General features: G+C 39.2%; 1 protein-coding gene across 2 annotated transcripts in view; it reads left to right on the plus strand.

Annotated features, from left to right (window-relative positions):
* acot7 (acyl-CoA thioesterase 7) overlaps positions 1-11,421 on the plus strand; it is a 39,598-nt gene extending 28,177 nt beyond the window's left edge. For both annotated transcript variants that reach the window (XM_029507424.1, XM_029507423.1), the window contains exons 8-9: positions 396-577; positions 10,921-11,421. In XM_029507424.1, coding sequence (XP_029363284.1) covers positions 396-577; positions 10,921-11,019 — 281 coding nt within the window. In that variant the 3' untranslated portion in view covers positions 11,020-11,421. The remainder of the gene's footprint in view (positions 1-395; positions 578-10,920) is intronic.
* Positions 11,422-15,751: the final 4,330 nt, after the last annotated feature.

Below are 15,751 nucleotides of genomic sequence, written 5' to 3' on the forward strand. Positions count from 1 at the left end.
ACTCCTCAGTCAGAGATCGCTGGCTTGTGTCATTTTGTCTGGTTTCTCAGAAACAGACCTCAAGATGTCCATGATGCAACAGAGTGAAGTAGATGCCAAAATGTTTCTTAGCAAACTCAGAACAGTTGGTGTTCAGTATAAATATCCATGAAGTTTTTAAGGTGATCTGAAAGTTTGGTAATTTTGGTATCAGGTAACACAATAAAATACATTTTCTGTGGATGGCTGATGGACAGATGAGTATGAGACTGAAGTTTTTTTTAAATGCAATGAAATTCTGTTCTTGTCTGAAATGAAAATGTCTTTTATGGCAGCGTGCTAACTTAAAAAATAGTGATACCTGTGTTGACCTTTAAGGTGATAATGTGATGTATTTTATTTTTACTCTCTCCAAGGCTATGTGGTGACAGTGACGGGCCGGCTCACCTTTGTCAGTAATAAGTCGATGGAAATTGAAGTGTTGGTAGATGCTGACACAGTGGTGGGGACTGAGGAGAAATACCGTGCTGTTTCAGCTTTCTTCACCTTCATCTCCCTGGACAAGGACAATAAGCCGCTCCCTGTTCCTCCTCTTAAGGTGAGTACAATCCAGACTCTGCTTGTCCCATAAAAAACCTGAATGGTGGCAAAATACATTTGGTACTATTAATCATTTTCATAATTTTAAATCCAGATGGATTGTTTGGTTCTTACTCCCTCAGCTGATTCATGATGACAAAATCATGAGTCTCTGTGTAGGCATCATCTTAAAAGATTTGACGCACTATTCAGCTTTGTTCATAATGAGAGCTAATTAGGAATAATTCATCTTGTCCTTTGGCAACTTTCTAAATAAGAAAACATTCAGAAAAATAAAGTTTACTTCACAGAGAATATGTATAAACTAAATTATGTTTAAAAGATCAAAATTGTGCAACATAATTGCTTTGAACTCAACTAACAGAAAATCATTACTAACTAAATGTCAGGCACACACACAGACACACACACACACACACACACACAGTTCAGTACTTCAGACAGTTTTAAACATTTGATTCTCCAGAGCTGCCTGTGATTTTTCAAAAAGCTCTAAGTTTTTGAGACACTATCCTTAATTTGCCAATTTTGCCTTTTTGTTTCTTGCCAGTGCATTACATTCTTTGTTTTGTCTGCGTGTTACCCTCAAGCACTGGAGGTTCGCTGTTAATATCCTCCAGACATCCCTGGACAGCAGTGTCCTGCCGACTCAGCACATATTGCTGGGATGCAGAGCGCGTGTGTTTACCTGCAAAGAGGAGAGGGTGGCCCACTGTGCTGTTACTCAGCACACAATGGTCCACACCCTGTTTATATGCAAACACTGTTCTGTATGCACAGGCCATCTGTTAAACTCAGCACATTTAAATTATTTCCTGGCTCCAATCACACAACCTGTTTGTGTCTGTGATGACCCATAAGAATCGAATACGACGCAAAAAAAAAAAAAAAAATTTAGTGGATTGCAAATCATTTGAAAATGAACATTTAGTCAATAATTATGGCTTCGTAATTCATATTCTGTTTGATATCTTGGTTGAAAGCTCATTGAATCTTTTCTTTTAGTTTGGGGAATATGATCCACTTGAACACAAAGAATAAATCTTTGTAATATGATCAGAGTCAGTTCTGGGGGTTCATTGTAATTTTACAGATCCACAGTATGTCCGTATTCTATCAAGTGCAACCTTGTGTGAAGTTTACAGAATTTAGACTTGGCTAATCATTAAACTTTAAGTGTGTGCAGAGTACTGAATAAGTCAGTGGAGTGCATCGGAAGGGAAAACTATAAGGCGAGAACAATGCTTTTTCTGGGTTGACCTGCATATTTTCTCTTTACCAGCCACAATGATGAACCGAAACCTGTAGAAAGATACAACATTAAGGCCTTAATAGAAGCACAGCACCATGACATACCATGTTTCAAATAACACAAGTGTGTAATAAGAAATTCTTGGGACTAAATATCAGAGTTTGGCAGTGTGGCTGAGAATGAAGCGTGGAAAATAGTTGCTGCAAATTTGTAGTCAAGCAACCCAGGGCTGCAGTGACCCTTCTTAATATCAACATTCATTTCTAATTTTAAAGGTTCAAGCATACATTTTTTATTTCATGACACATTTTTATCGACATCAGAGTCGTCTGCTTGTCCCTTTGTCATATAGAAATGTGCATCCAATCTGTGTCTATGCCATTCAGCCTTTTCTAAAGTGCCTGTGAGTCTCCACATTTCCATTTCACAAAAGCTCCATATTTGGATCATCTATTGGCTGGCCTCCCTCCATGAATTCATTACCTGATTTTCCGTCTTATAGAAGCTGCATGGCAGGGAATTTCAGGAGATGATTAGAGTAACTGTAATTTTCCGTTCACCTCAATTTTATGAAAAGGGAAGCAGAAAAGAATCTCTTGGTGATGTTAATAAATCATCCTCAACACTATAAATGGAAAACTAAATGGGGCTTGGGCTGCCATGGCTGTGATGTAGCAAGTCATATCAACAAGCGTGGGAATAGAGAAATTTGTCTGTGTGCATGTGAGAAAGAGAAAATGTTGGACAGATATACCATAGACAGGCTTCGTCTGTGTCTCAGAGAAAGACCAACACAGCTCCTGCATGTGCAAGTCTGTTTGCATGAGAGAGAGCTTAGCGTGTGGATGCACACGTTCTTGAACAGATCACTGGGCACATATTCGTGGGTTTATTTATATGAGCGGGAAGGAGATGACAAAGCTCAATCACAGCTATTTCTTGCTTTATGAATTTTTACCGAGGCCTTACATGTGGGACGAGATTGTCTCAAAACGAGGGAGTGTTTGTCTGAAATGTATGCACAGATGTCAGTCCCTCTGTGGATAAAAGAGCTGTGACACATGCAGGAAATAAGGTTTATCCGGCCAACCCAATTAACACCTAGATTTCTCCTAACAGCGGAAACAGGACGGTGAGGGATGGAAATGTGATGACATCAATTTGCTTCATAAAACAGACAATGCAGAGCTTAACAGAGGACAACAAATGCTGTCAAGACCACAATTCTCTTGTCTTCATGTATGTTATATGCAGTGTGTATAGTCCACAGGGTCATGCACTAATTTCAGTAATATTTGTGTAAATGCTCACCACGGGGGAAAAATGGCTGTAGGCATAAACGACCAACAGCAATACAGCTTTCTAAATAAACCCTCTAAGGATCATCGCAGCTGTAGTTTTTACTCCCATATAAGAACAATAATCTCTAGGGGGGTTCGTTTCCATGACTACAAAAAGTCTCCCCCCAAAAATAATCCTCCAGAGAGCAAGACATTTCTCTTCTGTGCTATCGTGACAGCACTTTCACGCTGATTCTTAATAGGAGATTTTAAAAAAGGAGCTCCAATTAGTGAGCTTCAGATGAGCAGTTCACTGTCTTTGTTCTCAGCTCTGATGCATCGTATTTAGCATACAGTTGAGAGAGTTGTATTCATCTACTTCTTGGCAAAAAAGGTAAATAAACACATTTTTAAAAATTACAAACATCCTTATAAGATTATGCTAAACTGTCTTGTCTGATTTTCTAACAATAGATCCTTCTTCATCCATCGCTGTCCCTCAGATGCTCTTACACTGAAAGTTCCTACAATAAGCTAAGAAGCCTTATGATAACATAAAATACCTTTATGCTAAATGCTTATTCAAGGTGAGGATTTATTCTTTAAGGTTTTAAGGTCACATTGAATTCTTAGTATTGATCACATCTAGTGTTTGAAATTACATAAACAAATTTATTTCCCAAACATATGCACACTAGGTGTTGTGTGTGTAACGCCTGGAGCCCCAAACCACCAGGAAAGAGGGGAAAGTTAGAGATACACTTTATTCCCCTGAATGTTAGGTTAGTCCATGAATCACATGATGAATGCCACGGTTCTAAGACAGAAAAAATAAATTGCTCAATCAAATTCTAAATTCAACGTTGAATGTTCAAGGCTTGCAAACAATATCATTAATATTTAAATCTATGACAAGCTGAACATTTTCAAACATAAAACAACTGAGCAAATTATTTACTCTCTCGATATAGATCTTTAAACATTGAAATCCAAATGAAGAGAGATAAAGTACTACTTACAATGAAAAAGAATCAAAGACACATTGCATTCATTAATGGATACTCGGTGTTGATAGTTTGGAGACAAAGAGGGAGAGCCCAGGTGTTTTTGGTATTTATAGAGCAGGAGGGTTGGTGGGAGGTTGCTTACGAAGATTAGCCTACAGTTTCTAAGTGGTGACTCTAGGCCAGGTTAAAATGTACAATCTGAAGGATCTGGTTGTCTCTATGGAAGTCTTTTGAGAAGTTTCTCCAAATCAAGATGTCTGGAGCTCAGCCAGGTTGTTGGTCACCTGTCCTGCCAGGGCTGTTCTTCCCTGGTTATTCAGTTTGGCTGTGTGCTTGTTGTTCCAAACATCTTCAGTTTCAGAATAATGCAGCAGAATATTTTGTGCATCCTTCCCCAAATCTGTGCCCCAACACAACCCTGAGCTCTGCAGGCAGTTTCATGGTCTCGCTGTTTGATGTTTGCTCTGATGTACATTGTCATCTGTGAGACCTGATACAGAGTGTGTGTCTTTCCTCAAACAATGTCCCATCTACTGAATTCATCATAGATGGGCTTCAATCAACCCATAGGATGGATGAGACTTGAGCTAAATTTCAAATGGTCAATATTAAGAGTCTGAAAACTTATGCCAATGTTTACTCATTCATTCATTTATTCATTCATCTCCACTTCCATTTCCGGGTCATGGGGGTCACTGGAGCCAATCCCAGTTCACACTGGGCGAGGGCGGGGTACACCCTGGACAGGTCACCAGTCCATCACAGGACCAACACACAGAGACAGACAGAGACCAAGATTGTTTTATCGATGTCATTTTAACATCAGACTGTAACGCATCTGGATACTTTCAGAATGAACTATACAGACACCAAACATCTAATCTTATTTTAACTTATATTCACTGAATCCTTAAGTTTAAACACAAAGCCAGAGGGAAAAATAAATAATAAATGTTGAACCTTCACCAATGGTTCTTCTCATGACACCGTGACAGATTTTGCCCCAGTTGTGTGCTATAAATATCCTGATCGAAAGGGCAGCTTCTTCTATTTTTATCTGCAGGTACTTTTCCCCCCATTCTCTCATTCTCGCTTCTTCTCGAGTGAGTCTGCTGCATTTACTATTTTTAGATTTTCCTCTTTTAGCTCGGCAGGGGGTTAGGGACTCTGCGTGTATGTGGGGGGTTGTAGATGAGCTGTCACTAATGTTAGCATACTGTGCGTAGTGCTGAAGTGGGGAAAGAGGACAGCCTGAGCAGAATGGAGGATATCAGGGGGGATACTTTTCCTCTCTTCAGCAGTACCCTTGAAAAGTGCTGAAAAAATATATGCACGCACTGGGCTGGTATAGAAATAATTGAACATGCCTGGTAGCACTTTTGACTAGCGTTTTGTCTCGCTTGTATTTCTGATGATTTTAAAGGCATAGTGCTTGCCTCAAGGTTAAAGTAAGGCTTGTTAGTAAAATGTCTACGTTTTAAACGCAGGGCACTGTGATGATGGGTGAATGGGGTTGCCTGTGGTTACACTGGGTGGGTGCGGGTGTGTGCTATTGTATGAATGACAAGGTGTGCTCATTCAGCAATCCTTCTGCACAAAAAGTTCCCAGATTAACATAAATGGCCTTTTTACTTTATCATTATTCTCCTTCATTGTTCATTGTTTTATTATATCTCTCCTTTCTGCCTTCTTTTACTCTCATTTCATTCACCACCATTCATCTTTTCTACTTCCTTGCTTTTTATCCCATCATCTCTTTTCATCGCTTCTTCGTCTCTCGTTTTCCCTCTCCTCCATCTTGCTCCCTCCTTCCTGGCAGAGGCTCGGCTGGCCTCCCTTGACATGAAAACAAGCCTAGTTGTCATGGAAACCTCCTGTAGTCCACAGGAACTGATTCACATTTATTTATAGATGCCTCCCATTCAAGACAATCAGTAACGGGTTAACGGGTATGATCGTGCCAGGGTTGCAGATATTTCTGTCTCTGTGATAACTCAAGGCATGACACGGAGAACCTGCTGAACCGTGTTCATGGCACGTCATGGCATGAATCTGTTAAGGATGGCTTATTATTAAAATGAGGAACTTTTCATGAAACCTTTTTCATAAAGATACATAGAGAGCTAGACTGTTCACTGTTCCATATTACAAACTATATGAGTGTCAAGTATACACAGAACACACACTTAGACAGACAATAAATGATTCGACAGAAATTCTATACATGGACATGGAACAAACTAAATCCTGATATGATACAGACAGCCAAGAAAAAAAAAAACACGCCATCTTGAGGTGGGAAATATACTCAATTAATCTTCGAGAATCAAGCACAAAGTAGGCCAACATGTATTGACTAGGTTTTCATCCGTGTCCCAGTGCTTCTCTCCTTTGGAAATATATCATTACAATTATATTAACTTCTGAACAACTCCCTGACAATGAAAATCACTTCTCTTGCTTTTCTTGCATGATTAATTCATGAAACGAAATGAAATTTGAAACATCTTTATATAAATGTATTGTGTGAATTATTGAATGACTTTTTCAGATAATGATGGGGATTCCATTCATGCCTGAAAATAAGATTTGGTTGAGCTTGCTGATTATGGTTCGTTTTTACTGTGCTCACTGTTACCTGATTGATAGCTGATGTTACAAATTAAAGCTCAGATGGAATGAAAAATCCACTAAACGCCAGATGAGATGAGAAAATACAAATCTAAAAAAAAAAAAAAAAAAAAAAATTCCAAATGAGTAAGAAAAGTCTTCGTCAGAGAATTCTAAAATATATAACTTTTACATTTTTAGCAACCTTGAAGTGGCCTAGGATGAAGCAAAGCACTAACAACCAGCCATTTTGTTTAAGATGGATCTATAATCTTTTCATTTCATGCAGACAGTGTAAAAATATTAATCTTGGGTAAACAGATGGCTCCATGGATCCAGAAAAGCTACTGACATGATTAATTTTTTGTCTATAAGGGAAATGCAGCATTGTCTAAAATGTCACCCTATGGGTATGAGAGTATTGTAGTGTAAGTAAATATTCTGACAAATGCACAATACAGATGGTTATATTTTGAGCTGTTAGTTTCCAGCTTTGTTCTACTTTTGAGACACAGGCACTTGGCAGAGCCACTGATGCCTCATGCCCACTCTAATAACAGCTTGTGCCAACACAAAGGAGCCCTTCTAGCATTTAGCTTTGACTGAGCGAGTCCCTTTTACAAGCCTTGTCACTGTTCCAACTTTGCAGCATTTGGTTTGTTGCACTCCATTCAACTGTCCACTTATTGGACCACCAGTACGCCAGGTGAAACAGCTGTTTTCCTTGTCCATTTGCCCCGATTAGCCGTAGCTTTAATGTCTGATGTTGGCTTGTTTCCCAGTTGAAGACTTTCGTCTTAATATTTCAAGGGCTGTGTAAGTGCAATGGATGACAGATTAACTTTGAATTATTGATAATTGTATTCTTTATTGATTTTGATTTTAGCCAATCCAGTCCAGACTAAAATAAAATAAAAAATGGTAAAGATGTTTTGCTGTTGAATTTTATATCAACATTCAGCTGTTTCTGCTTCCCTGGATTTTTCACAATTTCTATTTTGAATAAAATGTCTGTTGGACAGTATAACCTGAACTTTAATTTTTTTTTTGTCTAATGTTTGGTTAATTATTAAACAACCCATTGTGGTCCAAACTGTCTGGATATTCACTGCTTTCAAGTGATGAAGCACTTTTTAAAAAGACAATAAGTGGGATCCTTCAAATATAAGGATAAAAATAGGACTGGACCATCTCTTTTTGGGTCTACCTCTAGAGACGCTGAACTTCATGGCCACACCTTTGTGAACTGTGTGCTCCAAAGGGGGACAATTACAGGCAGAGGGCACGATGAGAGAGCGATGATGCAACGATCTTACTGCCATGAGTTTAACCATTGGCATTGTGATTATGTGTGATGCACTTTAGGCTATATTAACAGCTTTTAAATATAATATTTTGTCCCTTCATGCCATTTTGTGCTTGGTTCAATCGAGTGATTAAAAATTATAGCAAAATAGGAGTAAAATAATTCATGCCAGATGAAATATTTGAGTTACAGTAACAAGATAATTCCGAAATAAGTGCGATTGGACAGGAAGGTCTGCTGCTCCCCCAGCTCTGTCTGTGATCGATGTGATGGAGCCAGTCTTCACGGTACAGTGTGCCTCAGGCATGGTTTATGAGCTATGTCTTAAATTAATGCAATGTATACTGTTTTTTACAAGTTGAGTCAGAGCGCAGAAATTTCTTTCCTGATACATAATGGGATGGGAAATATTCAAATGCAAGACAATGCTTTTTTGCAAGGTTCATGGGTTCTGTGTCAGAACCACCAGTAGATGTTGATGATCCTGTATAATCATAGTTATTAGACTGGAGCCACTGTGGGAACACACACTATATGTGAACACCAAAAGGACAATTTGAATTTGACATTGAATTGTGTCATTGTGTTATGCAAATGTGATGTAAATTAGCATAAACATGCGTGCACTTATGCAGTCTAACAGTCATGCTTTCATAACAGAAAATGGAGTAATTGTTTGTACACACAGACATACACTTACAGAAATAGGAACATCATTTTAAATCTTTGAAGATTTTATAACTGATGTTTAACGTTACTAACGACAACTATGTTAGCAATTAAAAAAAAACCCCAAAACATTTCTGTCGTGTTTAAACCTGCATTTAGATGCCGGATTGAGTCACATTATAATTATGTCAAACCACTTTAGGAGCTTTCTTTTTTACACAACAGATAGTTTCATTTCACGCTAATAACCTGACAGATCTATCTTTGAATAAAAACAATAACTGAGTCTATTGTTAGGTTTGTTTGGTGAGGTGAGAAAAGCCTGAAAACCAGCATGGGGATGCACAAAAATCCACACAGACACACAGGACTGTCCATCACTTCAATAGTGTAAGTGTAAAGTCCAATAACTCAATAGCCAGGGTCAGTCAATCATCATCAAACATTTTCCCTGCTAGTGGTTTCCTCTTCCTTGGACATTTTTCGTTTTCATCCATCAATCCGTGGAGTCCCTGTTTTTATTGCCTCCTTTCCAACATGGACACAGGAAACCATTGGAAACCACTTTGAGAAGAAAAAGCTTGGTGTCTATGCAGAAACGAAACAGAAAATGTGATATTACTTTTTCACTACACTCTACTACAAACTACAGCAACAAGACATTAACTAAATATGTTAATGGAATTTGTTAAATCGTTAACAATGAGATTTGAAAGTTCTCTATAGGTATTACACTATTTATTATTCAGCTTCATATCTGTGAACTGATCAGGATTGAGGAAATACACCGAAAAAACAGATTTTCTGAGCAGCTTGTGTTTATGTAAATGTTTGGAAATACGGTGGAGAAACTTTGTCTCTTTTTTTTTTTGCTTTGAAAGTCAATGAACTGGAATGAACCATTACTTTTGGATGAATGGCAAAAGCTAAATTGACTAAGCAGTATGTTGTATGTTACATAATCAGCAAACAACAAACACACCAATACTACAGCTCCAAACTCCTGAACCTGTTCTGCAGAGAAAATATTCCCATTGGTATCGTGTTTGTAGCTCAACTGCACTATTTTAATATCCTCACCGCATTAAATTTGTGACCTGGCGGCTTTGCAAACGGTGAGCTGCTGAGTGGCAGGTGCTCCCGAATCTGCTGATCACCTGGTGTGTCTCAGTCTTCCATCTGAGCATGCTGTTATGTGAGTATTCACTTTTACAGGGCAGTTCACATTAAAAAACAAACACAAACATGTCTCTCTACATGCTTACGTAAAACACACTCTCCTGCTCCCTCTGAACAGTTTGCTGATGAGGGAGTGGGAAGGCAGTAAGCCTCATAAAAGTAAGTGTTGACACTGTCATCAGTGGTGGTATTATTGTTTAAGTCACGCGGCTGCCAGGCAGTCTAATTAAACTGTGGAGGCTAGTATGTCCTCCCACGAATCAGGAGAAAAACTGAGCTAAGTGAAGGCGAAAGAGAAGATTTGTTCTTCCCAGGCTTGAACGTGCTGCTCAAGATATCAAACAGAAATCTAAAAGTGGTTCAAAGCAGCTGTCAATCTTAGGGCGGCTCCCACGTTTTTCTGTTTACATCTGTACGATCAATATAAGGGAGTATAATACAAACACTAAAACTGCATTAAAGTGCACCTAGAAAGGATGCTACAACAGATTCATCCAGTAAAATATCCTCAGTCACCGTTGGGGAATTTTGTAAATTACTGAGTTACCTTTTTAAGGACCCAAATGTTTGGTGGGCATGAAAAGTTAGCAGCCACCAAAAACTTTTTTAAACTTTTGCTGTAATTTCCCTTTAAAATTTCGTGCAACCCGGTGAGTCGTCTAGATGATATATCCACATCATCATATATTTCAAGATATTCCAAAGTGCTGGACTAAAAGACAGGCTGACTGACTGACTGTCTTCATCCACACTGTAGGTCTTTCTCTGTTGCAGAACTGCCTTTGCATTGATATTGTTGTCTGATATGTTAAAATGCACATAAAGGAATGTGAAATGTGTCGATATCAAGCAAATATCCTGCAAATACCTTCATGTGGTTTTGTTCTGCCTGCTCCTGGCATTGTCAATAGCTCAGACTGGTAAATTAGATGAGAGTTTCATGCCTACAGTTTATATAATAAAAGCAGGGAAGCATTCCAATATATGTGATTGATGAATGTGTCTGAAAACTGTTTTGTGCTGTTGCTTGTTTCTCAGATTGAAGGAGAACAGGAGCAGAGACGTTGTGAGGAGGGTAAAGCACGTTACATGCAGAATAAAGCAAAGAGAATGGCAGAGAAGGAGCGCCAGCAGTGATGATGCCGCTCCTCACCAGCATGTAACGCCTCCAACAACAGTATATCAGCTCCACAGAGCACACATACGGTATAATGGAAGTGAAGCTCTCCCTCCTGTAACTGTAGGCTTCTGTTAAACCTGTGATTATGTTTTCCTGTGCTATACACCAAAGTGTGCACATATCTATATATAAAAAAGTACATATTTTAAATTGGGCATATTTTTATTTATGTATGAATGCTTAACGATCACTGTCAGTGGAAAATTAGAATCTTACTGTATGTGGGAGAGTACTATTTTGTTTTAAGAAGATTTTTAAGTATGAAGACTTGATGACTGTCAGTGCAAAGTGATAGTCTGAGCAGAAGGAAAATGATGAATAAGTGAGTGAATAATAATGAATAAAAGATCCAAGCGTGAGTCTGGGGCTCTCGCCTCATGTCCTTGATAGTTTGATGATGATGATGATGATGATGTCATTGTCTTGGGCATGCCTTGGCAGAGAGGGCACATGCTATCCATCTTTTCAGCACTGTGTCTTTCACAGAGAAATCAGGGAAGCTTAGGGGCTTTCACTCAGCTCGCATCTCTCCCACGCCCACCCTCCCCCTCCGTCCTCTCTGTTTTCCTTTTCCTCTGCCTGTCTGTCACACGCACACTCTAGCATTTGTTCTGCCTTACCATGCTCTCCTTTGCCTCTCCTGGTTACTGTCGTATCCTCATCCATCTCCATTCCCTTGCATGTCATTTGCTTGTATCTCATTTACTGTTTGTCCCACTGTTCCCTCCAATCATCACCTTACCTCTCAAACACTTTGTCTCCAAATAAGCTGTGAGGTGTCCTCATCATGCGTATGAAAGCCAGAACTAAAAATAAAATAAATAAATAAATAAATAAATAAATAAAACATCCAGGCATACTTTTGTCGCTTTAGACATATGAATCTAGGTCAGCAGCAGTGAGACATCAATATCCATATTGACATGCAGGGACTGAAACAGGTCTGATTAAAAATTTGCCATAAAACCCTAGTTCAAATATTTATCAGGACTAGTTTCTTAGCTGTGTAATGAGAACACTTAGTTGAATCTGATTTATTAGGGGATTATTTAGATTTAAACCTTGATCAGAAATGGTTCATCTATTCCATCTTTTATAAAATATATATATATTATAAAGCTCAAAATGAGAGAGCTCTTTGAAGTAAAGTGTCACGCAGGTCTAAACCTCAGCACAGTCTTTTTGTTTGGACTGTTTTTCTTATATAGATAAAAACTGATTTATCATTGGATCTTGAAGGTTATTGTTTTCATCCCCTCAGTCTCTCCAGCACAGCATGTGCGCCTCTCATCCCCCTCTGTGAAAATAAAGTTAGGTTCAAGCAGCACTGGGGGGATATATCTATTTTTAACCCCAGTGAAGTTGAGGCATCTGGTGGGAGAAGGAGAAGACAGGGGACAGGATCCATCTTAGATGGCAAGATAAGACTTCTGGGAAATATGACCTTTATTGAACAGCATCTGCCTGATGTACCGCATCACCACAGATGCCAGATGCAGACTTGATATTACAAAATTGAAATATGAGTGTCATTTCTTGTCATTCATGGCAGTGCTCATTACTGTTTTACACCATTTCAATTGGGAACAGCTGGCTTTTATATGTAAAAACAATATGTTTACCATGGTTACTTATGTGGAGGTACAAAGTTGAAATAAAAGAGATGCCATCATCAGAAAATAGACACTTTCTTCTAGGCAGCAATAAAGGTTGTGAGATGTGTTTTAATGTAGAATAAAGTACATTTTAATCTGTGAATAAACTGACACACAGTGGGCCCAGTACACAGAGACATCAGAGCAAGCCACTCATCAAACTGACACCTGTGAATAATGAAATCCTGTCATAAGCTGATATCATATATCCACTCATGTCTTTGCATCTAAATTATAGGATAACAGCCCTCTCATTGCTCTAGCCCAGCATAAAGAGACAGGCTACTACAGGCTACTCAGATGATGAATGATCCTCTGGTTCAGGGAAAAAACCATTAAGGATGCTGAAGGAAGGACAAACGATTAAGTGACACGGTGTTGAGAAACGTCTCTGCCTTCATTACCAAGTGACCCGCATTTTCTCCTCACTGTGTGTGTACGGTCCAGTAGCAGCTCCATCGTCAGTCATTTTCTGACAGCAGGGGCTCCACTTCCACACATGAAACAAGACGCAGAAACCTGAACCGTGTGCACATTATACTTCAAGGTCACTTGTTAAAAGAAGTGTGTCAATATTTGAGCGTCATATAGAGTGCGGGTAACCGACTCAATGTTTCTTGTTTGTAAAAGAAGTTGCCTTTGTTTCTCCTGGAACACCTTCACAGACCAGAGATACAGGTCCTACATTCATCCCTCATCTGCTCGCTGGGCTCAGAGCCAGCAGGTCTTCCTTTGCATCCTTGCAGAGGAGTAGGTGACAGGCCGTACTTTGTCTAGCCTGGAACCTCCCTTTATTTTATCCTTTTTTTTTTTCTTTTTTTTTTTTTAACATCCTCAGGAGACCTTCATGGGAGTACTACTAAATAAGACTACCTCTGACTGTAAGGCACATGCACTCGTCCAAACAGAGGGGTGGCAAAGAGGACAACGGCAAGATATGCAAAAGTGTTTAGCATTCAGAGGATGCTTGTGTGTGTGTGTGTGTGATGTGATGTGTGATCATGGAGCTGACGGTGAGAGTAGAGGGCAGCCCAGTGCCAGCAGAGCCAGTGGGCGGGAATGCCTTCTGTTAGTTTTTACTTCCAGGTCACCTAGCATCACACAGGGGAAGCTAGATATAGACAGTCTTCTTCTTTTAACAAATTAAGGCTCAGTTGCCCTGTCCAGTTCAGACAATGGACGTATTTAAACCTCAAACATAACACTGCACTGCCTTTGCTCATCTGCACAACTGCTCGCAAGAGATTTGACTTATTACGGGCCATTTATAGTGAATAAGAGATGATTGATCTGTTTTAATTCTGTAAATGGACTGCTGATTCAGCCACTCTTTGACCAATTCCCCTGAATCACTTTACTTAGGAATTAATATCTCACTGAGTCTCTATGAGGAAGGTAGATTCGGACTGACTTCAGCAGAGTACAGTCGACACTGCTGTTCGCTGAAATTATGCTCTGGACAAATTTGTGAACCAAAGCGTGTCATTTGCTTTTTAAGTAGTCAGAAAATGTGGGTGCAATCATGAAAAGCTCTACACCCTTGTTGCATCACAACCTTCTTTTGCCCTCTCTTTCACTCATACATATAATGGCTTCTGCTCTTTCATCTTGTTTCATTGTGTTCCCTCAAAACGTATAAACCACCATCTGAAGTTTTTATTATGTGCAATCGCAGTGAATGAACACCATGTTACCTCTGTGAAAGAAAGCTTGCTCAGTGAGTGAGTGAGTCGCTGCAGGTGTGATGTGAGCCATGTTATCAACATTACGTCACAGTGTGGCTGCTGAACGTTCAGTCTAAAATGTAACTATTATCCATTTCACTATATCCAGTTTGACTGCTGTGGCTGAGAGGATGCAGTGACATCAGACAGCTTTGCTGAATAAAACAAATGTGAGCAACATGAGTGCCAGACAACCAGAGTTTTGAAACGCTTTATCTGATAAACAAGCAATGCATAAAAATGTATGTAAATGTTAGCTATGTGTGTAAATGTTACAGGTTGAACCATCTAAATCTAAAAATCTGGTTTAAAAACCCAATTGTGTACTTTAGAAACTGTTTGAGGGTTTGTCAGGTTACAGTTTCTTTTTGTTACAAGTTAGGCAAGAGTGAGGGCATGAGTGATTCACTAAATTGTTAAAAAGTTTTAGATTGATTTTGTAAGAAATTTTGCACTCTGGGTTATCTAATTTGTAGTAATCATTTTTCCCTTTTCCATCCAGTAACATTAAAAGCAAAGCACTCCTCCTCACTCATGTTTCCCTGTGAAGAAAACAAGACTCTTTTGGTGAGTCCCACTTTTTCGGCAGAATAATTATGTGGTTTTGTGCCAAAGTTTGAAAAAATAAATAAGTAAAAAATAAATCTTGCCATCAAGTATAATTAAGCAAATCTTGGCAAACAAGACAAATTTACAGCAATAAATCAGATAATGGATGTTTTGGCTGGAGTGCCATTTTGCATTTGAAAAACGACAAGAGCATCAATTGAATCTGAGTATTGACTGGATAAGCTGGGAGACTCAGTGGAGGTTTCTTACCCTGACTTAGTACCTAGATCAGCCTCTCTTCTGAAAGTATTTCAGTGCTGAACAGTGCGCTGCACTGGCAGCTCCCAGGTGTGTATACATTTTAGTTAATGGGTAGTTGAGAGAGCGAGAGCGAGCGAGCTCTACTTACCATACCATCCACACACACACACACACAAAAAGGACCATGAGAATAATTCTTATAATTGTAAGAGGAAAAGGCAGCAGGGGCCTGTGTGTGTGTGTCTCCTCTCGCATCCGGCCTATTAGTTTTCTCTCTGGGTACAATCTAAGCCCTGAGGGGATAAACCGTCCCTCACACAAATCATCCAGTCTTACACACAGAGTTGTGCCATGTCAATGAAAAGGGCCAATTTGAAGGAGCATGAGAAATAACGTGCACCTAGACCACTGACAAGTGAGCTCAATGTAGTTGTCCTTCTAAAAAGTGTTTGGATGATGAAAACGGATGAATGTGTTTTAGGTAGAGACGCATCTGAGGT

The sequence above is a fragment of the Echeneis naucrates genome, chromosome 7 (assembly GCF_900963305.1).
Source record: "Echeneis naucrates chromosome 7, fEcheNa1.1, whole genome shotgun sequence".
Classification (NCBI taxonomy): domain Eukaryota; kingdom Metazoa; phylum Chordata; class Actinopteri; order Carangiformes; family Echeneidae; genus Echeneis; species Echeneis naucrates.